The 23,532-nt window shown below is 52.5% G+C and overlaps 7 protein-coding genes across 7 annotated transcripts; 4 read left to right on the forward strand and 3 right to left on the reverse strand.

Annotated features, from left to right (window-relative positions):
- Window positions 1–215: 215 nt before the first annotated feature.
- Window positions 216–1,759, forward strand: BO94DRAFT_553184 (uncharacterized protein; the record flags this gene model as incomplete). Its single annotated transcript, XM_025613637.1, has 4 exons — window positions 216–360; window positions 418–543; window positions 607–675; window positions 729–1,759. 4 exons carry the CDS (start codon window positions 216–218, stop codon window positions 1,757–1,759), a joined length of 1,371 nt encoding a protein of 456 aa, XP_025472023.1.
- A 73-nt stretch (window positions 1,760–1,832) lies between these two features.
- Window positions 1,833–3,687, reverse strand: BO94DRAFT_483963 (rRNA (cytosine-C5-)-methyltransferase RCM1; the record flags this gene model as incomplete). Its single annotated transcript, XM_025608941.1, has 3 exons — window positions 3,473–3,687; window positions 1,996–3,371; window positions 1,833–1,908 (listed from the first exon to the last, which is right to left on the reverse strand). Exons 1-3 carry the CDS (start codon window positions 3,668–3,670, stop codon window positions 1,833–1,835), a joined length of 1,650 nt encoding a protein of 549 aa, XP_025472024.1. The 5' UTR covers window positions 3,671–3,687.
- A 518-nt stretch (window positions 3,688–4,205) lies between these two features.
- Window positions 4,206–5,078, forward strand: BO94DRAFT_531188 (GNAT family N-acetyltransferase). Its single transcript, XM_025610843.1, has one exon. It carries the CDS (start codon window positions 4,339–4,341, stop codon window positions 5,026–5,028), a length of 690 nt encoding a protein of 229 aa, XP_025472025.1. The 5' UTR covers window positions 4,206–4,338; the 3' UTR covers window positions 5,029–5,078.
- A 418-nt stretch (window positions 5,079–5,496) lies between these two features.
- BO94DRAFT_553187 (FYVE zinc finger domain-containing protein) lies at window positions 5,497–6,540 on the reverse strand (the record flags this gene model as incomplete). The annotated part of the gene is made up of 2 exons (XM_025613638.1): window positions 5,497–5,925; window positions 6,121–6,540. 2 exons carry the CDS (start codon window positions 6,538–6,540, stop codon window positions 5,497–5,499), a joined length of 849 nt encoding a protein of 282 aa, XP_025472026.1.
- Window positions 6,541–17,246: 10,706 nt separating this feature from the next.
- Window positions 17,247–19,386, forward strand: BO94DRAFT_531193 (amino acid transporter). Its single transcript, XM_025610844.1, has 4 exons — window positions 17,247–17,740; window positions 17,794–17,840; window positions 17,889–17,968; window positions 18,022–19,386. The coding sequence occupies exons 1-4, from the start codon at window positions 17,543–17,545 to the stop codon at window positions 19,272–19,274; spliced, it is 1,578 nt and encodes a 525-aa protein (XP_025472027.1). The 5' UTR covers window positions 17,247–17,542; the 3' UTR covers window positions 19,275–19,386.
- A 1,399-nt stretch (window positions 19,387–20,785) lies between these two features.
- BO94DRAFT_620739 (uncharacterized protein) lies at window positions 20,786–22,192 on the forward strand (the record flags this gene model as incomplete). The annotated part of the gene is made up of 3 exons (XM_025616953.1): window positions 20,786–20,907; window positions 20,969–21,446; window positions 21,511–22,192. The coding sequence occupies 3 exons, from the start codon at window positions 20,786–20,788 to the stop codon at window positions 21,931–21,933; spliced, it is 1,023 nt and encodes a 340-aa protein (XP_025472028.1). The 3' UTR covers window positions 21,934–22,192.
- Window positions 22,193–22,204: 12 nt separating this feature from the next.
- On the reverse strand, window positions 22,205–23,447 carry BO94DRAFT_531194 (2-hydroxyacid dehydrogenase). The gene has a single exon (XM_025610845.1). The coding sequence runs from the start codon at window positions 23,362–23,364 to the stop codon at window positions 22,315–22,317; it is 1,050 nt and encodes a 349-aa protein (XP_025472029.1). The 5' UTR covers window positions 23,365–23,447; the 3' UTR covers window positions 22,205–22,314.
- Between the last annotated feature and the right edge of the window lie 85 nt (window positions 23,448–23,532).

Below are 23,532 nucleotides of genomic sequence, written 5' to 3' on the forward strand. Positions count from 1 at the left end.
ATCCCTCGAGAAGCGAAGGACCATACAGCCGGCCTCGTGTGAAAGCCCGCTTTCATTTGCGACCGTGCATCACACCGTGGGGGGCCGTTCTTGCAGCACGCGCCCGCGCCCGCGCATTCCCAGCTGCGCATCCACGCATGGATGGGCCTGAATGCGCATGGATTCAATCCCTCGTTACGGGCTCCATTGATCAGAACAACTTTCCGACTGCAGAGATGGCGAGTGAGGCTGGACGACCGATCGTGAGCCAGTCGCCCAGCAGACGGGAACCCAAATGCACGCTGCCGCCGGAGAAGGTCTTTTCGATCCAGATAGGAACGGAGCTCTTCCGGCTCTCAGGGGCCTCCATTGCTTCCGATGGTCAGTCGACCCATCTCAGTCGTCCTCATGGCTGATCTGTCACTAAACGTTCTGGAGCCCCGTCATATTTCTCCCGCTTCTTCGAAGAACAGCTGCGCCTGCATGGAGACGTCTCCAACGTCAGAACCCTCTACATTGATCGGGATCCGACTACATTCCAGGAGATTGCCAAACATCTGCAAGGTAGGAATCATGTTACGCGGAGAGATATTGTCGCACCTTGGTTAACCGTGTTGGCTCGACTAGGCTACCATATCCTGCCCAAAGATGGGCCCCAATTCGTGAAGTTCTTCGCCGATGCCCAGTTCTACAGCTGTATGGATGCCATCCGGTCATTTGCAAGCGAAGGTAGTTGCTGATCTCCACAGTGCCTCGGTTGATCTCCCAACTGTTCGAATCGGAGATCTTCGTCCGAATTGGTGGTCGCAATTTCCAGATCCCTCGCGACATCTTCTCCGGCCCTGGTGATACTCCGAACTTCTTCACGTTGGGATTCGCGGCCTTTTTTGCCTCGCCGACGGAAGTATTTCCCGGGCTCGACCGGCAAGGTTTGCTGCGGCCACCGGCGATCACACCCCCCAGCGTCCCCAGCCGTTCGGGGGAAGTCTTTGCACAGCTCCTCCACCTCCTTCGCGGGTATCCTTTGGACATTCGAAGCGAATCGCATCGCGAAGAGCTCCTTCGAGATTGTCGCTACTTCCATCTACGTGGGCTGGAGCAGAAACTTATACCTCATCATATCAGCTTCAACCCCGTCCGCAAACGGGATGAGATTATCATCCGTCTCGAGGACGTCCGTCGGTCTGGCATTGATGTCGAGGATATCCCTCTTCCTCCCGGCCCGATGCAGGCGGACGTCGTGTCCGCAGGCTTTGTTACCTATACGCGGCCGTTCATTGACGAGAAGAAGTACGATTTGATCATCGAGATTGGCGACGAAAGCACCGTCCTCGACATGACCAGCAGACGTCCCACCTTTCTGGGCGCTACGAAAACCCGCATCACCAGCCTCTTGCAGATAATCGCCAGCAAGAAACCCAACCAGAACCGGCTAGCAGGGATGGATGGATCGCAGCCCCCACCGGAAGACCGTCTGTGGGCCTCGCTGTCGATGGACACTGATATGACCGTTGATGGAGAACGAGAATACTTTCCCGACATCCTCCGGGACAATACGCCTGGCCTGGAACATCTCTCAGAGGAACCGCAGAGAAAGCGCAAACGCGTCGACGAAGGCTCCATTGACCGTCCTTGGGTCGTGCGCAACGGACAGTGGCGACTGTGCCTGCAGCCGAGGGCGAAGGGCGATGGTATGGATTTTATCATGGTGGCAGTCAAGTTGGACGTGTTTACGCGGCAGCGAACGCGCAATCGGATGAGGACGTTTCTGGGGTCCTAATGCTCTATACTAGATACATGAATCTTATATACTGTACATGTCCGTTAGTTAGCTTTACGATAGACCACGAGAATCAATCTGAGAATCCCTCCCACTCGTCATCCTCTTCTTCCTTGTCATCTTCCTCTTCCTCTTCCTTACCCTCATCCCTCCCCCTATCCTCACTCCCATCCTCAATCTCAACGCCACCAGAACCCTCCACATCTCCATCCCTCACAAACCCAGCCACAAAGAACCCCCCCGTCCCCTCTTCATCCCCGGGCCAACACCGCAAACAACCCTCCAACTCCTCATCAGACAGTCTCACCTCCACCCCAGCCCCAGCCCCAGCCCCATTCCCATCCTCTCCAGCTCCATTCCCACCCTCAACCCCCCGATCAACCCTAATCCCCCTATGTTTCCACTTCCTCATCCCAACCGGCTGCTCATCCCTCCTCAGAACCCTCCACCCTCTCCTCTTCGCCACCTTAGACGCCAGAATCCGCGACACGACCGCCTCGTTCTCCAACAGATGGATCGAGCACGTACTATACGTGACGCGGGTCGCGGCCGGGAAACTCAGCGCGTGTTCCACGATCCGGGTCTGCAAGTTAGATAGTTTGAGGAGTCGGTCTGTGTCTGTTCCTGAGACGGAGACGTCGTTTTCGTCGGTTGCGGATGGGGTGCTGGTTTGGGTTGTGCTGGTGGTGGGTTTTCCGCGGCCGTTTGTGCCTTCGTCGTCTGGTCTGCGTTTGCGTTTTTTGTTTGCTCCTCCGGAGGAGGTAGAAGAACCTGTGGTGGGGTTGGATTCAGGGAGGACTAGTTTGGGGATATCGTCGCGGCCGATGATTCCACTTCCTGAGCAACTAGGATCGAGGAGGAGGCCTTCTACGTCTTCGAAGCGGGGGTCTTCTGGGTCGAGGGCGAGGAAATCTTGTCCGGCGAGGACGGTGACTGATTTGTTGGCGCCCGCGGTGGAAACCATTTTCTGGAGGGTCTTCGCACGGAGTTGGGATTGGTCCATTGAGTAGATGTGGTGTTTTCCTTTGGTGTTGGTTTTGGCGAGCAAGGATGCCATGTGGGTTGTTTTGTTTCCTGGTGCGGCGCAGCCATCTAGTAAACCGCCGCCAGTCCAGGTGTTGTCGCCGATGAGGAGATATGCGGGGAAGCAACTGGCTTTGTCTTGGAGGATGATTTCGCCGTTTTTGTAGGCCGGGGAGGAGATGAATTCCGTTCCGGGTGCTACGGCGATTAGGTCGGGGACGTGGGGGTCGATGAGCATGGTTTTGCGGCCGGGGATGGTGAGGTCTGTTAGGGAGGTGACTTTTTCGTAGTCGGAGAAGGTGGTGGTGAGTTGGTGGGACATTGTGGTGAGGAGGTTGTTGACGCGGACCCAGCGGGGGTAGATGGATGCGAGGGGACCTTGTAGGGCGAGTTTCTCCTTCTGGATGGCATCTTTGAGGTCTGGGATGGAGGCGCAGCCGCGGCGGACGCGCGCTTTGGTGAATTCGCCGCGTAGACGGGTTTTGTGGCGCTCGATGGCGAGACGGAGGGGGTGGGTGGAGGTTGCGGCGAGGCCGGATTTCGTGAGGAGGTGGTCGTGCACGAGGAGGAGGGAGAGGAGGGGGGTTAACTGGTTGTTTAGGGATTGGTTAGTTGGTGTTCTCGAGAGGGTTTATGGTTAAGTAGGATATTGGCGGGGTGTGAGGTGTGGGAGAGTAGGGTATGGAGTACCTTTGGTTCCAGTTTAAGGATCCCTGCTGCCTCAATGACTTCTTTGAGCAGAATGTCCCATTTTGAAGCTTCGATGATCAAGGCGTACACTTGTGCGGGTGAGGCCTTGATGTTGCGGGCATTGTAGATGCGCGATTTGAAAGAGCCGCCTGTGGCAGGGGCCGTGAGGATCGACACGGCGTCGTAGTAGAGAGACATTGTGGTTATTGCATGGTTGATGGTGGTGGAAGCTGGATGGATTTGCGATGCGATGCGATGCAGGAAAACTTGGTGTTTGCATTGTTTGGTTGGTGATGGCTCCGCGGAGGACATCCAGTCCATTTTCTACATTTATACCGGCAAAAGCTAAATAAGATTAATAATGAACTCTAGACTTCTATATCTCAAGGTCTACAGCATGCAGACTCCATGTGATGTACAACCACCACCCTTCCAGTCCTCCACCCAACCTGATCAATCAACACCAACCAGTCGGCATCCTTATCTCCGCATCTCCGCATCTCCGTCCGATCTACACTTACTGAGGCGGACTATAACGACCAACTGTGTGGAAGTGTCTTCAAGAAATCCGAAACAACCAACTAGACAATCAAAAAAAGAACCTAATAGGTCCATGTCCATGAAATTAACTCTGAACCATTTTAGTAACATACAACCCAACCACTTCCCCTTACAGCACCTCCGCCACCATACCGAGATCCAGTTGTCACAGGAAGGGCGTGCTTCTACCCACCATGTATACTTCCTCCATCTTATCAAGGCCACTTTCATCCGCTCAGTACTTAACCCCCCATCCCCTCCTCCACAAACTCTCACCACCTCCCTCTCTTCCTTCCTCCTCCCTCCCAAACCAACCAAACACCAAAATGTCCCCCCCGGCTCCAACATTCACAACCACCCTAATCCCACCCCCAGGGAAATCCACCCCCCTCAACCTCCCCATTTTCCCCACCCCAACAACACCCACCAGTTCAGGTGTTCCCCTAACCGACGCCCTCATAATCCGCTCCCTGGTCTTCATAAACGAGCAAAACTGCACCCCGGAGGGCGAAATCGACAACGACGATGCTCGCAGCTGGCAATGGGTCATCTACCACGAGCCCCAACCCTCCGCCACCACCCCAGTCTCACCAACGGAAAGCAAGATACCCGTGGCGGTGATCCGTCTCGTTCCACCCCCGCACGAACCGCATGAGGCCCTCACGCATCCTGAGTCAGCGGGATCGCTGCCAAAATGGGATACGGAGCATGAGCCGTACGTGAAACTCACCCGGGTGGCGGTGTTGAAGGAGTGGAGGGGGTATGGGCTGGGACGGACACTGGTGGAGGAGGCGTTGGAATGGGCGAGGGGGCATGCGGAGGAGATTGAGAGGGCGTATGCGGAGGTTGCTGGGGAGAAGGAGAAGGAGTGGAAGGGGTTGGTGTTGGTTCATGCGCAGACGCAGGTGGAGAGGATGTATGCGCGGATGGGGTTTGAGACGGATGAGGGGTTGGGAAGGTGGGATGAGGAGGGAATTGAGCATGTGGGGATGTGGAGGAGGGTTCAGTTATCTTAGTCTGGTGGTTCAATGTATGGGTAGATGGTAAAGGATAGACTACGAAGTACTGAAGAGATAGTGGTGGCAGTCTCATAGTTCTATTGCATAACCATAGTGGTAACTCCGCGCCGTAAAAGGAACCAACAAAGAGATCGCCGCTCATAAGCAACCATGACGGGGTATCCTGAGTAGTAAAGGAAAACAAGATTAAGAAAAGAAACCCCCCGCATCTGACGACGATCGGTCGCAGCAACTCACAAAAGAATCGAACAAACAAACGCCCGTAGTCCATTAGCCATTAATCGCAATAATCGTCCCAACTCCCAGCAATGTCCGAATCCGTGAAGCAAGCCGGTAGCAACACATCGGAAACGACGAAAATATGTTCTAAAACAGGTATGTACGAAGTGAAGGGCCCCCGTGCAGTGTCGAGCAAGGCGACGGGCGCATATAGACATGGTCATCAGCACGTGATGTCGTAATGGTTTAGAAGGTGCTCCAGTTCCAGCCCCGAGGAACACTGGCGGCAATCTCGGTGTTGTGGCCTAGCACTCCAGCAAGGGCGGGCTTGGAACCCTCGTCCGGCGAGGAATCCGAGTGCTCCGAGATGGTGTTATCATCACTCTCACTGTCGCTCTCCGCGGCATGGTTCTGCGCATCAATGAGGCTCTGGATCTTGCTCAGGCGTTCGGTGCGAGACTCCTCCCAACGCTGGTAGGCGCTCCAGCAGAGGTCGCAAGCACGGGATGAGACGCCGTCGGGGTGGAAGCGCGCATTCTGGTCGAGCGGAACGACGTGAGGAGTGTGGGAGGAGCAGAACACATGGCCGCAATGGCGACAGTGGTGACGACGCAGGAAGAGGCCGAAGGAGGAGCGGCAGGTAGGAGAGTCGCAGTTGGGAGAAGCAGAGTCCGCCTGAAGAGGTCGCTTGTTAGCAAAGATTCCAACGATCTAGGGGTGTTGTGCGAGGTCCGCCGAATGTCGTCATAGCAATTACGCGATATCGCGCAACTGGGCGCTCACGCGACACCAAGCTCCGCTTGCGCAATGCCGACACTATAAAGCGGACATGCCCACCCGGGTTCGGAAGGGGTGATCGGATTCACTTACTTTCCAGTGGTCACGAGTGGGAAGTCCAGTCACTTCACCAAGGTGCTCATTCTTCATCCACTCATCCTCGGCCAGCTTGCTAACGGCAGGGGCGCTGTTATAGCTCTCCATGGTTGAACGACGGCTGACCGGAACGCCAACTTCACCTTCGTTCAGGCTGTCGAGAGAACCGTGCACACTGCGGGGAGGAGTCGGTGGGGAGGAGGCCTTCTGGGGACGCTCCATGGGGCGCAAAGCGGCCGGGACATAGAGAGGACCCTTGAGCGGACGGAGCTGCTTCGACTGAAGCGGGAAGTGCTGGTAGCGAGGAGAAGTGGGCGAGTTATTCGCGGGGGAAGTCTCAGCCGAGTTGACAGGAGAAGGGTGGCCGTAGACAGTGAAAGCAGGGGTGGTAGTCGCCGTAACAACGTGGGTAGCCATTTGATCGATATGATATCAGAAGTGTTGAAACAAGGGTGGAAATATTATTCGAGATGGTGGTAGAGAGGAGAGTAGAAGAGTAGTGGAAGTAGTGGAAGTAGTGGAGTGGAAAGTAGGGAGGACAGGAGGTAGGCAGGAGTAGTAGTGATGGCAGGTGGTGGTAGCGGCGAGGTGAGGGAATTAAGTGTTGATTGCTTCACAGGTTGAGAGTGAATTGACGGTGATGATGATGCCAACAGTAACAGTAGTAAGTTTAGATCCGAATGGCCATTGACAGAAGAGTAGTTGGGCGGATCCAGAAGAGCATCGCAGTGGCAAGCGGGTGGGTGGGATAAGGTTCGCGATGACGCTGGGAATCGTTGATGAGCAGCGGGTGAGATGGATCCAGGGAATCGAATCAGATACGTGGAGAAGCAAGTATAGAAGGTATAGAGTGTATAGAGTGTATCGATAGACAGATAGGAGATGTCGTGGGACTCGAATCTAATCGGGACGAGTGAAGGGGAAAAGACGAGGGCGATGAAGGGCTACTAATAGTCTAAATGCACGCCCGCAGGAATGGGATGAATTATTAAGTGGCACTCGCCGGACGGGGATGGACAACCTGGGAAGGGAAAGGGAATGGGCGAATTTTGCCATGCATTGTGGAGATGCGCTAGTCCGATGGAGTCCCCCCGAGCACTACGCAGTACTCATAGTAGTAGAATAATAATAATAAAAATATGGAAATTAATTAAAACCTGCCCCCCCTCTCTCGTCTCATCTCGTTTGCTTGGATTCGATAGGTAGTTCCGATGGGGGGGCTACACAAGTAGGTTGAGGCTAGAAAGTCCCGAAGAAACGCAGCCGGTGGAGCCGTTGGAGGATCGGAGGCGACACGACTGGCCGGTGCAAGTTATCGTGACGAGATGACGGAAGTTACTTTCACACTATCCATCCACAGTGGAGGGAGGATGAATGCTTACTTACATACATTGTACATCCTACCGAGCAACTACCTATGTACCTTGCCCCCCCTTGTTCTCGGACAATATTCTCCTCATCTGCAAGATATACATTTCATATTCTACATGTAGAAAGATGGTGCTGACCGCGGATAATCAGCAGCCTCTCTTTACCAAGTCTCATGTTTCCGACCCCCTGAACCTGAAGAACAGGACAACTGGAGGATCAGGAGCTGTACCGATCGTCCGGCGTTACCAATCCGTAACAGCAGATCGGACGGGTTCAGACCAAACTAACCCCAAACCAGCACGGCATTTTACCGAGGCCTCCTTAGTGTGCCATTCAATGATCCCAACCCTCCATCTATCTATTATTATTACTTGGGCCGGGATTTGGGGGAAATCGGATACAACGCCGGAGTGTTACTCTGACGGCGTTCTTAACAGCCAGTATTATTATTATTGTTATTGATGAGGAGGATGACGAGGATTCCGTCTGATATGAGACGCATGTAGACTAGTCATTGGTCTCCGTATATTACTACCTACATGGTAGGAATTAATCTCACGGGACTCAGCTGGCTGCCCGATTCCTGTACGGTATTGACGTTGCCGTGCGGGATGGAAGGGAAGGAGGGAAGGAGGGATGGAAGGATGTATGGACATGGACGAGAGCGGCCAGACAGGATGGCTGCATGAGCCAGTCCCTTTGGCCGAAGTCATGATGACAACACCCCCTGCTCCCCTTGACCGCCTCTTGCTCCCTCCAGTCCAGTCCAGTCCAGTCCGTTGACTGGCATTCCTTCGATCGCGGATCTTCAGTATCGAATAATCTACATACCGCCATCGATGATTCATCGCGCGGTATGTACAGGGCAGTCCCGAATCAACTTTGTATCATCTCCCTCCCGATCGACCTGAAGCAACCAAGTATGCATCCCGGTCGAGTGGCCAACCGGTTCATCATTGGCCCTGCCCGCCTTTGACACGGCATCTTCGACAACTCCAGCATATGATAACTTTCCCCTTTGGGCCATCCCCATTCTCCCCACTCCTCCTCACGATGCAGTCCCCGTTCCCATCTCATTTCCAAAGGCTAATTTGCTCTTGACGGCTGAAGCATCAGGGCTCCGCTGCTCCATCGTAGCGTGCGCCAGTCTCCAGTCTCCAGTCTCCAGTCTCCAGTATCCAGTCAGTCCCCAACCGCCAACCGCCAACCGGCCTCGGATAATCGTCGCACCTGGGAACGACGTCTCTGCACCGGCTACTGACCACGGAACGCTCGACCGGTGAATCTCCCATCAAATCAAAATAGGATTGCCGCTCATTGGCCAGCGGACTCCACCCGGCACTGGAGGGTCCACTGGCCGCCTTGACCGCGCTGACTTGCTCTGTTAGGAAGAGTTCACGAGACCAGATGCTACTGTGTACATGGGTGTTCCTCAACCTCGGGACAAGGACCAGTTTGCGGCCCTAGTTGTAGTACCCTACCTACAGCGGGACTCCCCAATAATCGAGGGAAGCGGTGCAGTTATTGAGCGGTCCCTCCATCATTTGCCCGTCCCTTGCAAGGCGCCCCCTAAAATTCCACTGTTCTGGCGGTGACTGACCGACCGTTGTCCTACCATCCCGTGCCAATCAATCGGATCGGATAAGGGACTGAGGGAACGGGACTGGTCTCACGGAGACAACCAGGTGGATGGCTTGCACAGTGAAAGTGGGAACCAATTAACCGGGAGAGCGGCCTTTCCTAAAGCGGTGGATCTCTCAAACCTCGCCTCCGGATTGGAGACCTCCTGCAGCTCGTTATCGCAGCAACATCATTGGCTCAGCCGCACTTGCCACGTTGCCATTGGTCAGTGCCCCAGCCCAGCACGGACAGACCCCGAACCCGTCGCCTCTCCAGGGCGCCTCGTCGGGCAAACCGCCTCGAGGAGATTATGTAACAGATTCAACGAACCGCGTCGCGTGTAGAGGCCTCGATGCCGCATAGGGTTAGTGCTTCCGGTGTACCTCGGCCGTTGAGCATTTTGACTTGCTTGAAGCCAGAATGGAGTCGCTCTCCTTACGATTGCCATCCGACTGATTGGACTGCACCCGAACTGGGCCCTGTCAATCAACGCGGCATCCGACCGAGGCAGCAGCCATCTGGCACCCAGCCAGTGCAGTGCCCTGTGCCCGGTGTCCCAGTTGGTGAAATCCCCAGCTGAATCCCGCCTCGAATATTCTAGTCGGCGTGGGAGCCGCTACGGTGAGCCTAAATTGGTGGAGGATTCCACTCCTGACAGGTCGCCTGCTGGTTGGTGCAGGCGCCGCCATGGATGTAAGACATCCGCGGACTTACATGCACTGCGTCTTCCTCGGCCATCACATCCCTGTCGCTGCAGCTCTAGCTCGGGAGGCGACTGGTGGCAGGCGGGCAGGATGTGCCTAGTACCTGACTATCCAGGATGTCTCCTGCCAGCCTACAGGATTGCATTGTCCGGCTTAGGCAATGACGACGATGGCGCTGGGAACTGCTATAGCCGCCGGTGTTATGTGGAAGCGCCTGGAATTGTGGTGGTCTCAATTTCGAGCCATTGTGAAGCAGGCCGCTTAAGCGCTTCGCCGGATCGACCGCTAGACATCAAACATGGATGTAACCAGGAGCAGGCACCTGCGTTCAGACTGATAACTGAGGCGACTCCGTGTTTAAGCGCCAGGCCAAGCATCCAGACGGGCGATCCATCAGATTAGAAGACGACAGGCCAGATCCTCCAGCAAGCAGGTACATCCTTTATCCCCTGAGTCCAACGGAGCTCCGGTACAAAGAGAGCAAAACCAAAACAACCTACAGTACGAGGAGGAAGCTTCAAGCCAATCATATACCAACCAATCACCCTTTGACAGAGTGGCCCCGGACCATCTACCAGACAAAGGGGAGAGCTGGAAAAATCTCGGCATCTCCAAACTCTACCGCATCCGCGCAACCCGACACCTCCATCCTCCCCAGCCCCGAACCACGGTTCTCACCAGATGGACTCGACAGCTCGTCGATCCATCCCAAACCGGTAATCTCATCGAACACTCGTGGAAGCCTCCGTGCCCGAGGTTTGCCCCTCCTCAGCCTTCCCCAAAGTCAAAATCGGGGTGATGAACAACGATGATCCGAAGATCACTGGCGGTGGGCGTCTGGGCCTGCCATAGTACGTATACAGCTGTTGCAGCCAGCGATCCGTAGTGGGTGGTCAGTGGTGCGTACGTGCCACTAGACACAGCCGAACCGACTAGACTGGAGATAGGCAGTGCGCGGAACCAATGTTTGCGATGGAGACTGATTCTCGTTACTGTTTACAACCTTAAAATAGCGTGGAGTACGTATGTACTCGGCCGGTTGATGAGTGAAACCGCTGGATGCATCGTCGACTATTTTCGAGTCTGGAGAGTTGGGGCGGATGTGTTGTGCAACCTCAACAGGAGATTTACGGTGCTGCAGCTGCAGTCCAATCTTTGGGGGGGTTCGCCTATCGCTGCACACGGCACTCGATCGGGTTAGTCGCTGCTGTACCACTCCGTAGATACTTGGAGAGGATCTCGGCGAGGTCACATCTATTGATGCCAACACTTGCCAACGCTTGCAACTCGGTAGGAGTACAATGGCATTCACTAGGGAGTCTAAACAGCGAGTATATACATCCCCTCCTTAGTGTTCCCTCTACATTCTACTCGAGCAATGTACACCTCCTTGGCATCGCACTCATCCCCACTAGGAACCGTTCTAACACCAAAATATATCTACAAACAACACCCAACTCAACTATCCAGTCCACCCAGTAACAAGAACATTCACTAGAAATAGTATACTAGTACTTGATAATCCAATCACCCAACTCCGCTGACTCTCAATATCCCATCAAATAATAACCCCTCAATCCCCGGCCTCACCACCACCAATCAAACCCCATACCCAGCGACATACTACTACCACTACTACCCATGCATACTTATCACTAGATACACCAGAGCCTCACCCTCCTCAACTATGATATCATCCTTACCCTTACCCATACCCATACCTAGTCCTCCGTATCAATAAGCCTACCCATTCACACCCAGATACCACTACGTCAGAAAAAACAACCACTAAGATAACCCAGATAAGTAAAGAAGATAGATAGATACGCACGGTCTGCCAGGTGTCATTGCGTGCTTAACCTTGCATCATCTGTCATAACTAGTCTACTTCATACCTACATACATACCTACCTACCTGCTTACGCTACTTCAAAGCAAAGGCAGGTAAGGAAAAGAAGGATGGTGTTGGGTTGCGTGCGGTGCATGATGTCTGTAGGGTGTATGTATGTATGTGTGTATGTATGTAGGTGCTTTGAGGTGCTTTGACACTGACACTGACATATCTGGAATTGTTTTCCTGGGGTGGTGGGTGGGGTTGTGCCTTAGGCATTAGTATAGGATAATATACCCAGTTAGGTAGGGAGGTAGGTACTAGATACGATCTAGAATTTGGATATTTTCTTTGGAAGATGTAGATATAGATATTTTGTTGAAAATATGATACATTGAAGCTATTAGAGTCATCAATCGAGTTGAATACGATGTGAGTGGATGAGTGAGTGAGTGAGTGAGTAAGTACCTATTATCTTTCAAGATAACAATATCACTCCTAGGTAGATAGAGAAATACATCCTCTACTGAGATCACCACAGACCCCAAGTCAAAGACTCAACCCAAACAGCCCCCAACCCTACCTACAACATCCCTTCTCAGTTCTCCGTCTCATCCGACACTAGACACTAGACCCTAGACCCTAGACCCCAACACTAACAAGGGTTACAAAGGAAGAAGAACAAGGAAGTAAACCCCGCTACTCCCACTTCCCTACTACCTAATTCCTGATTCCTGACAGTCCACTACCGTCGGCTCCCCGTCCAACAAAAAAACAAGACACAGTAAATTCCCGCACTTAAGATGGATGGGATGGATCTAGATCCCGACGGAAAAATTTGCGCATCGATACGCGGAATATATTTAGCGGGGGATTATGCCATTGAATTTGTCAGGGTTCGGGGCTCTAGCCCCGTCTAGCCCGTCGAATTGGCTAGTGGACTGCTGGTAGTAGTCTTTGTTGTGGCGGTGGTAGGTAGAGGCAGGTATTGTAGCGGGTCATCATTAGGATGGCGGAAAGGGGGGCTTGTAAGCGATCGGATTGAATATTTATTCCTGGAAGCAAAGGGAGAAGGAGGGGCTTTGTTTGGATTCTGGCTAGATTCTCATAGTATCTACTCTGTACGGGCTGAAACTGAAAGGGATGGAAATGTTTACTGCGCGGGTTGGTGCCCAAAGCGCCATGGCGGGGTGGTTGGATTACCCCTCTCTTTCTCCCTTCCTCTCTTCTCTCCAGTCACTATAACCCCTCCCCTCTATACTTTTTTTTTCAGCCCCTCGCGCAGCCGCGTTTGTCCGTGATGCCCGCTAGTTCAACTGCCATGACATCACGAGTATCGATCGGGTGCATTTGGCGTCGAGGATTTGCTGCATCTAACCCGGGAGTGAGTTGGCCGCGGTGATCCCTCTCGGTGGAGTGCTTATCGGCCGAATTGACGGTCTCGAATGCCCTCGACATGGCTGGCAGAACCTGGTAGCTGGAGATAAGATCGGGAGAACCCCGCGCTCCCCCCTCGTTGTCCAGTTCTGATATTTCATCTCTCGTAAGCGGGGGGGGGCATCAGCCACAAGTGCAACGATCGGGCCGAGTAGGCAGGCAGGTCAGCCTGACAAAGAGACACAGCACTCGGCGACGCCAACCAGGGTCTGCAGCATTCAGAGTCACATGCGGCTGCCCCTCTTTTGTTCCGATCAGATTCGATACGAGAGCATCGCGGACGTCCCGAGCCTGGCCGTCCACTAGCATGATCTGCACCCAAATGGACAGACACGTGTCTGCCCTTCATGCAATTCATGCGTCATCTGAGAAGTGAGAATGGTGATGGGCTCGGGATCAAGGCAGACTACGCCCGTTGAACGGAATCATGCCAACATCGCACCGGGTATGCACAGGTCAGATAGAGCATTGACCGTTTTCGTCCAAGGCCCATGCCTTGCATCCAGCTGTCACCGCTATAAGCTTCATGGCGGTTACCAGTTAATGGATGCGGATACCCCGCCTTTAGCCTGCTGCGGACCTGCTCGGCCACATGCTATCTGCCACTCCGCAGGAAATCTCACTCGTCCGACCATGTCGGACTTGTAGGTCGCACTTCCGACTCATCCCTAGCCTTTGACACGTGTGAATCTGGGCTATCGCGCCTATGCCTTCGCGATAACCTGCGACAGGTCATCCAGAGTATGCGAGGGGTCACACTGTGCTAGGATGCACAGTGCAGCGGATAGGGATCGTGACTGTCCAGGATCATGCACGGTGTCGTTGGGCATTGCAGGTTATCGCTAGACCGACCTAGTACTCGTATCTGGAAGTCTTCATTCTCGGCCTGGTCTTTGTTCCGGAATGAAAGACCGACCTTCAGGTGGTCTAGGCATGGCGTCCGTCTGCCACTGGCATGTCCTTTGAATGACAGCTCCATGGCACAATAGCCTCGACTGGCCCATTGTAGTTTACCGGAATGTCCACACCAAGAGGCTCTGCTTCACAGTCGATCGCTTGCCTGACGGGCCCCAAGGCGCTGGGACGCCTTGACCTGGGTAATCAAGTCGAATGACTGCACCCCTCCCCAGATCTGTCCATTGTCCACTCAAGCCACATCCAGATATGACGAAAACCGTTAACGTATGGCCAATAAAGCATGTGCTCCTCTGAATGGATGCGGTGACACAGATACGGCCGACTGTGATGATTGGTAGGAAAGGCGGCTCGCATGTCAAGCCTCTCAGCTTATCTAGTGTTCACCTGAATTATGCGTAAGCTCTGCAATCTCGGAAGAAAATCCAAACAACACCATCCCTCTCTAGAGATTGGAGAATTTGGACCAGTTTGGCATGTGAGAGTACAGACGACGCGATATGCCACACAGAAGCCTAGTAGAGTAACCGAGGCAGGGAACCATCAAGTTCAAGTACGTCCATACCCTCTAGATGAACAGAATTGCCTATACACACTATTAGAGGCATCCTGGCTGTGTGTCATGTAAGCTTGGCCCCATCAGGTCATACAGGAACTCTTGAACGGAGGTAACATTTGACCTAGGTGCAAGGGTACTTCCAGTCAGGAAAAGATGGGCTTGAGCTCGCCCGTGTCTCGATGGTCAGCAGCATGAACAAAATGTCTCTGAAGCCAAGGCCCCAGTTCTGGGAAGTTTGACAAAGTGCTCCAGACTGGTTCTAGAAAGCTGGAGACATGGTCAAGTGCATAACCGGCAGTATGGTCCAACGGAGAAGTAACATGCTTCGCAGAAAACACTCAACTGGGTAGCATCAAGAGCGACTGCTGCCACCATTCAAGAATGGCAAGCTTGTTTTGGCTGCATCTCATTGAGAAGGACAAGTGAACTGATCTGTCGGAATTCAAGATCTGCCCGTTGAGATTGCTCTAGATTGCTATCCATCAAGCCTACCATGAGCTTGACCATAGAGTGTCAATTAAACGAGGATCTTTGGCTGCACTTTTGATGCCACCCAGACGACGTTAGGCCCCATATCAGAACTGTTTTGGAGAGAGCTGTGTCGGAAATGTCCATTCTGCCCCGTTAACCTGGTAGAAAGGCTTCATGGGACATGAAGTTGGTGGCAGATCCTCTGGCACTTTTGGCCAGTAAAAATGGCTGGCTATGCAGGGTTATTGTTCGTCACCGATATCATGTCGCAAAGCATGCAATGTTGCGTATCGATCAAGCCTTCCTGATTGGTCATTCTCTTTGCCTTCGCGCTTGAATCGGAGACTTTTCCCCTTGGGTCCAAGCAGGGCAGGTATCGGCCGAGCACTGGGCAAAGGCACGAGGAAATAGATCGGCACTTATCCCTTCCGTTGCTACATGGCGGGAACAGCAGCCAGGATCGAAACACTTTATGAAACTTGACAAATCCTGCTGGTTTCAACACCCTTCGTCTCATTAGCTGCAGATCGCATCCTCGGGGATACTCCTACACGGTGGCTCAAATTTAGCCGACGAGATGACCTACAGAGATCGGAACTTTCCATAATTCCGCGATTGCAGAACCAGGTCCTGCTCGTGCAATTTACGAGCCGACAGCAGTCAGCACAAGGCAAAAACTGCAGCCCTGTGGTCTCAACCCGCTAACTTCCGGCCAGCCCGGTGCGGGCTCAGGTACAGACAGGTCCAGAAGCAAATGCAATGAATTAAACTTCGACCTGTCTCAATCTAAGCGTGCCGAAGGCGCTACAAACTCCACCCCGGGGGATTGAAGTTCACTAGCGCAGTTCTGTCTTACGCAACGTTTGCAAGCTCAATTTATGCATCAAGACAGGGCGAATCACGTTCGAACATGATGAAGCTGCCTGTTGAAGTGGAGTCAAGGCGTGTTTATCACGGATGATGGCCGATAGCTGTGACAAATTGCTTTGTCTAACCGGAGGCTGGGGCTTCCCGAGTGATCTGTGCTCCAGGGGTCCGGTCCGGATGCGGCCCTCGTTGCTTAACTGGCGTGGTCCATGGCAGGCTAAATGGGACCAAACTCCATCCCCCCTCAGCTGGATGCGCGGTGTTGGAACATTATTGGGAAAGCTGACCGACTCAGGATGAGCTGAGTTGAGACATGTTGCGGGCGGAACTTCCGGTTACGTAGTTTGAGTTAACCGTGGGAACGGATGGACAGACTCTTTGCCTCTAGCTTTATAGTTAGCTTTGTGTCAAATTAATTAGGTTCACTATAAGCTTGATTGATTTACTTGGCAATCAGAGGGTGGTCATATACCATACATTGGAGATGAAAGTGATTGTTCTGTCGGGCGTCGGTTCAACCTCGGAAGATTAAGAGCAGGAAGAGCAGCTCTGAGAGTGCCTCATGAGTGAATCTTTAACCTGTCGCTGAGAGGGGGCCGGCCACCTTCGCCCCTCAAGCCATGACAAGGACGCGGTGGCAAGCGTGCAGTGTCTGGAACTGCCAGAACTAACAGGCCAGAACGCAGGATCCGGGCCAAGAACATGACGGCGTGACGGACGATGGCAACATAGACGATCATTCGGCAGTAGAAATAGAACCACTCGGTCATGCGGTTAGCATTTCCGCGTCCATCTCGGAATGTTGACCAAGAACGCTTGCTGTCTCGGGGTTAAGGAATGTTGTTTGCTGGAGATGACATGATGGAGACACCCAACAGAAGATCATTCAAGAGGGTTCGCTGTCTGAATGGTGACTGAATGTGGACAGGCTATGGTTCCTTGCATGCTCAAATAAGTGATGCCCATTTTCTGGTTCAGCTTCCACGGTTCAATCCGGGGTCGAAGTGAAGGTTGGAGTCCTCCGTAGAGGTCCACGAAACGATCGCATCCCACAAGGACAATGGGCTGACGTCTGTTTAAAAGTTGCGGGGTGGTTATCGTGAAGATATCAGTTCTTCATGCAAGCAAGATAGATAGATCCCTGGTGCATTCCTCCTAGGCGATAATGCATCGTTCCCCGATACTACGGAGAACGATGGAACGATGGGGATGGGACGCTGTCGATCCCTGCTCTGCTCGACTTCGGGCAAAGTCCATATCCAAGCAATCTCCAACGCACGAATAAACTTTCAGCTCCGACGACTAGACAAGAGCTAAGCAGGGACTAAAAAGCCGACCCATCCACAATCTGATGTCTTCACCCGTCGCTTGCACCGGTCCTCTTGGCTTCCGATCGCGCGGTGTTAGCGACAAGACGGACACGCCGTCCTTGCTCCTCCGTCGTACGATCGAGACAGAGTCGCCAATAAACCGCCAGAATCCCTGAACTCATTTAATTGATGATTTAGGTTCTGAGGCGAGGATTTAATCGTGCCTTAGCTCGGAAAATTCTGAACCGGCGCTCCTGGCCGATCTTTAATAGTCCTTCCACCCCTCGCTGCTATCGATCTATGCGAGTCCACCAAGGTTGGAAAGACAAGCACGATGGAGTTCCAGCACGAGCCCAAGCAACATGTCGATCCCCTCGTGGCCGAATCACATTCGGACAGCCCGTCATCAGTGACGGCACCTATCAACGCCTCCGGTCACAAGCAGGAACTTGATCGCAATTTTGGCTTTATCAATATCTGTGGGCTGGCCCTGACCAGCGGGAACACCTGGATCGCTTTGGGTGGAAGTATCGTGAGTCATGTAGTATTTGCCTCTTCCGACGTCCGATCGCTGACAGTTTCTAGGTCACGGCCATCTATGATGGAGGTCCACCCGGTGTCATCTATGAGATGTACGTCTAATGCCTTGTGTGCAAGTATCGATGCTGATCGTTTCACAGGATCGCTGCCTCGGTCTTTTACTGGTTCATCGCTGCATCCCTCGCTGAGCTGGCCTCGTCCATGCCATCATCTGGTGGAGGTTCGTCCTGCCCTTCATAACCTCTGGAATCTGAAACTGATTCACACCGGCAGTGTATCACTGGGCCTCTATCACGGCAGGAAAATATGGTCGCGTCTGCGGTTTCTTCGCCGGCTGGTGGAACTTCCTAGCCTGGATCTTCGGTGCTGCCTCGACGACTCAGATACTCGGCACCCAGGTCGTGTCCGCATACGCTTTGTTTCATCCCGAATATGTCATTCAGCGCTGGCATGTCTTCATTGCCTACCTGATTTGCTCCATAGCCTGTTGTTTCATGGTCGCATTCGCTAACCGCGCCCTGCCCATGGTGGAATCGCTGGGCGGGTTCCTGGTCGTCGGCGGCTTTCTTGTCACCGTTATTGTTTGTGCCGTGATGCCCCATGTCAACGGGCAGCCCTATGCCTCCAACGACTTTGTCTGGCGCGACTGGCTCAACGAGGCTGGATATAGTAGCGACGGCTTCGTCTTCTGTCTGGGAATGCTCAACGGCGCCTTCGCTGTCGGAACGCCTGATGTCATCTCCCATCTGGCCGAGGAGGTGCCCAACCCGGGGAAGAACATTCCCCTGGGCATGCTGGCTCAATACGTCATGGGTTTCTTCACTGCTCTCCTCTATTGCATTGTTATCTTCTACGGCATCACCGACCTGAATGCCGTTCTCGATGCCCCTTACCTCTTTCCCCTCACCGAGATCTACGTCCAGATCACCGGCTCTCGGGGTGGCTCTCTCGGCCTGATCATCGTCTCCATGCTGCCACTCTTTGTTGCCATTGTTGGCTGCTATCTCACATCGAGTCGTGTGCTCTGGACTCTGGCCCGTGACGGTGCCACGCCGTTCAGCGGCTACCTGGGTCGGGTCAACCATACGTTCAAGAACCCCCTCAACTCTGTCCTTGTCTGCGGCGTTATCGCCATCATCCTTGGCTGCATTTATGTCGGAAACTCGACTGCATTCAGTGCATTTGTCAGCTCGTTCGTCGTCCTGACCACCCTCTCCTACCTCACTGCCGTTCTCCCGCACTTGCTCCGTGGCCGACAGGGCGTCCGCCGGGGCTGGTTCTGGATGGGTGGAATCACGGGGTACATTGTCAACATCATCACCTGCCTATACATGATCGTGTTCATCGTGATCTTCGTTTTCCCCTTCTCGATGCCCGTGGATGCCGAAACGATGAACTACACCTGTCTGATCACGGGTGGATTCACCATCTTTATCACGCTATTCTGGTTCATCCGTCAGGGCAGCTACACCGGGCCCAAGGAAATCGAGCCTGATAGTGATGCATTGGCGAAGGATGCCATGTAATGTCCTTGGCTGAATAGGTGATCTTCAAAGTATATGGCGGTAATGTAATAGCCTGCCCTAATGGTATTGTTTAGTGTTAGTAAAGATATACATAAAAGCATTGTTATACCCCTTACTGTGACTTCAACCCACTGTATCGTAGGCAAACCTTTGTAGGCCCAACACAATACCCATAACTTGCTCAACTCTCCGTCATCCAATATGTGTCTCCGTAGCAGGCTCAAACACAAGTCGAATTCATTTATTCCGGGTCAGACATGATAGATTGGAGTCAGTAATGTACATGTGGTGGATTTGCTATAGAATCTATCGAGGACATGGGTCAGACTGCTTGTGGTGAGTTTCGCGTCGGAACACGTTTTGCTTTTTCTACCTTCAGTAGCTAGCTTCCAAGCTTCCTTTGTCTCGGAAATGGGAGGACCCCGGGATCTGGAACACCCACCTGTACCACTCATTCTGTTCATACGCATCGCTGGGTACAATTTTCAGTGAGCCAACGCTGTTGATGTTGATGTAGAGGTCGAACTATCTGATCCTGAGGATAGGTTCGTGGGCCTTGTTGAAGGCGCGCATGGCTCTGTTCGCGCGTTCATAGTAGCACTGCCATTTGGTTAGACATGGCAAGGGAGCTGATGAGTGGGATTTGGGAACGAAAGATAAAAGGGCAATTGATAGATAGACCCAAGCAAAAAACTGGAAGTCGGACGATAATACCAATGCGTTTAGAGTCGAGAAGGTTAGAGGGTTGTACGATAATTGAAGCGTCAGGATGGGAGTGGGAGAGAAGGTGCATGTTGGCTGCCTTAGTGCCACTAGGCTGCCATCGCTGACCAGTTAAAAAATAAGCCTATGGGCCATTGGTGCGTATTACTAGATATGGGTAGCTTCGAAATGCAGTCTTCTTTGGCTTCAGTTAGATGAAGTTAGTAATGCAAATACCATACAGTTCATGTGCTTCAGTATCTCAGTACATCTAAGTTGGAGACGGTTTTTTCTTTCCAGGGGTCGAATTATCGAGATTTTGAACCAAAGGCACAGATCAGAGAGATGGCTGCATTCCCTGTATGATTGCTAACAGGGGCCAGGTGGTAACAAAGCAAGAGATAGGCCTGAGCCCGTTGGGACGTGAATGATTTGGAAGCATCCGGCCAGCTTTGTTGTACCACCACAAATTCCGTCTACCTTTTAGACATCCCTACCTCAACCGTCTCTTCTTCGATCATCATACCTTCTTATGTTGTCTCATTGACGAACTCACTCCTCAAATTGACATGTCTCTGAATAGACAACGATGTTGGATCGTGCGAGACTAGTCATTGTGCTATGCATTGTTTTGCAGTTGGTTGTCTGTGTCGTGTCCTCAGATAAATATCGTAAGAGCGGCCACGTATTCAATTCTCTCTCTGCTTTTTTAATAATTCGTGACATTACAGCTCTAGGAATTAATCTTGGGCCGACATACATGTACGTTCGATGTCCAATTACGGCCACGTACTGCAACACTGATAGTCATGGATAGCACAGCAGCCTATGTCAACGGAGATGATGAAGCAATACCTCTGGTCAAGATAGAAGGGCCCCCAGAATACCAGGAGCATATGAAACAGCTACTTGCTGATTCTAAGATCAGACGGTAAGCAACAGGACCATGGAGTAGCGCAGCGTAGGACAACTGACAAAAAGGCGGATGATAGTAGCTATGATGATGAAATACATATTCTGAGTAATGATCATAGCACGCCTAGCTACTCGTCAGACAAGTCCGAGATGATCGCTGCTCTTCTTCATCAAGTCAAGGAGCAAGCGGCCCAATATCTCCATCGGCCTATCAACATCACAGCATATAGTCTTCCACGTGGCCTGGACACGGTTTCTTGGAACCATCTCTGTGACTCGGTTTTTGAAACAAATGTAACGAGCATGGATTATCGCTTGTACAGATCCGACTATCTAGATGCGGTGCGGGATGCCTATCGCCTTGACACATGTGCAGGATTCAGTCTCCCCGAGAGCTGTGATTTGTATCTCAAAAGCCATTCGATATTCTTCATAGACATTGGTCGTGAGGGGTTGGTCAACTTATGGGTGGGTTATGTTGACGAATATGTCGTCAGAATCTATGATGGGCAGCATGTGGTAACTGCATATGAGTATGATGAGTCTGAAGAAAAGGTCAACAGCCCATGGCAACTGTTATACTGTGCTACTTGTGAGCTAAAGCTAATCAAATGTCCAGTCCGGCCTCTATAGATTCCAACAAATACTTTGGGCTTTTATAGAGGATAACTTCACCTATGACATGACTGAGTCTTTTGGAGCAGTTGTTCTGAGCGGGGAAGCACCGCAGGAAGAGATGCATGCGATGAAACAGGCCATCTACCTTGCCCTCCCAGAGGAATGGAGGCCGCTGCTCCGGGCGGTTATTGACCCATCTTATGTGGCTGCTATCGGCATAGCGCGAAGAATCGAGAAACACATCGACAGACCGTGTTTCCGGGAAGAAGATCTGTTGAAATCTTATATGATTGATCCCCCAGACTACGACATGATCGTGGAAATGCTAGACTACACTGAATATATGGAGGGAGCAAATGACTACTACCTACCCGGTGACGAGGAATATCCGTTTACCTCCACAGGTGGATGTGAATTGTCGTAAGTTGCATTAACTCATAAATGCCAGGCCTAATAATAACTACTCACAGGAAAGAATGTTGGGATAAATGTGGATATCGCCCGCATCCTTCATGTACTTGTACTTGCGATGGGCAGATCACTACATTGTCTGATCCTAGATGCGATGGGTATAATGGAGTAGATGTGCCCAGTGGCCCTCTCTCAGCCTGCCAAGTCCGGGCTTTGAATATGATGTTTAGAGGGCCTGCTAACTCTGTTAGCCAGAGATGTCGAGAGGGTAGAAAACTGATGATCCCAGATTATTAGAATACTAAGATGCAGATACAACTAGATCATCCACTTACAAGAAAGCCACTGCTCTTCACACAATATCCCAGTACCAATCCCTATCCCAACGAACCCCCTACAACCTCACCGGCTCTTTATCCCCCTCCACCAACAAATGCCCCTCCCTAACCAATGAATTCCTACATGACCTCTTAGCCAAGAAATCCTCCAAGTTCCCCAACGTCACCTGGGCAATTTCCCCTAACGCCTCCTTCGTAAAAAACGCCTGATGCCCACACACCAAAACATTCGGAAACGTCATCAACCGCATCAGCGTATCATCGTGAATAATCTCCGCCGAATGATCATTATAAAACAAATCCCCTTCTTCCTCATACACATCCAACGCCAACCCACCCAACCTACCATCTTTCAGCGCCCCCACCGCATCCCTCGTATGCACCAACCCACCCCTCGACGTATTCACCACCATCGCCCCCTTCTTCAACAACTCCAAACTCTCCTTATTGATGATATGTCTCGTCCCTTCCGTCAACGGACAATGCAAACTCACAATATCACTCCGGCCCAATAACTCCTCGAGACTGACATACTCGCCGCCTAGTTCCTGGGTGAATTCCGCCCCGCCGAACGGGTCCGCGCCGAGAAGCGTACATCCAAACCCTTTCATGATCCGCGCAAAAGACATTCCGATTCGTCCTAAACCCACAACCCCCACTGTTTTCTTGTGGAGTGTAAGGCCCAGGAACCCCTCGAGGTTGAAATTACCCTCCCGGACGCGGTTATAGGCGCGGTGTGTCTTGCGGTTCAGGGTTTGGATCAAGGCGACGGCGAACTCGGCGACCGCTTCGGGGGAGTAGCTGGGGACATTGGCCACGAAGAAGCCGAGGGATTCGGCAAGGGGGAGGTCGATGTTGTTGTAGCCGGCGCAGCGGAGGAGGATGGCTCGGACGCCGTAGCTGTGGAGAGCGTGTAGAACGGGGGCGTCGAGGGTGTCGTTGACGAAGACGCAGATGGCGGTGCTGGTGCGGGCGAGGGAGACGGTGGAGGAGGTTAGGGCGAAGGGGTGGGTGGTTAGGGTGCAGAGGGGAGGGTTGAAGGTTTGGAGGGTTTGGGTGAAGTAGTGCTTGTCGTAGGATTTGGCGGAGAAGAGGGTGAGTTCCATTTTGGTAGTGACTGTTTAGATGGGCTGTGGTTTGGTGATGGGGGAGGTGGTGAGGATGGGATGTGAGGTTGGGAGGGGAGTTGTACATGTTGTACGTGAGGGGATGGATGACGTAGTGAATCGTGGAGTGTAACTTTGTCCGAGCTTATTCTGGGTTGGTCGTAAAGT

The sequence above is a fragment of the Aspergillus sclerotioniger genome (genome assembly GCF_003184525.1).
Source record: "Aspergillus sclerotioniger CBS 115572 chromosome Unknown BO94scaffold_3, whole genome shotgun sequence".
In the NCBI taxonomy this organism is placed as follows: domain Eukaryota; kingdom Fungi; phylum Ascomycota; class Eurotiomycetes; order Eurotiales; family Aspergillaceae; genus Aspergillus; species Aspergillus sclerotioniger.

What these genes read in the sequence shown, in the direction of transcription:
- BO94DRAFT_531188 (XM_025610843.1), top strand. Translation starts at nt 4,339, where the DNA reads ATGTCCCCCCCGGCTCCAACATTCACAACCACCCTAATCCCACCCCCA.
- BO94DRAFT_531193 (XM_025610844.1), top strand. Translation starts at nt 17,543, where the DNA reads ATGGAGTTCCAGCACGAGCCCAAGCAACATGTCGATCCCCTCGTGGCC. An exon ending in CCCGGTGTCATCTATGAGAT is followed by an intron (nt 17,841 to 17,888) that starts GTACGTCTAATG and finishes ATCGTTTCACAG; the next exon opens with GATCGCTGCCTCGGTCTTTT. An exon ending in CATGCCATCATCTGGTGGAG is followed by an intron (nt 17,969 to 18,021) that starts GTTCGTCCTGCC and finishes TCACACCGGCAG; the next exon opens with TGTATCACTGGGCCTCTATC.
- BO94DRAFT_531194 (XM_025610845.1), bottom strand. Translation starts at nt 23,364, where the DNA reads ATGGAACTCACCCTCTTCTCCGCCAAATCCTACGACAAGCACTACTTC.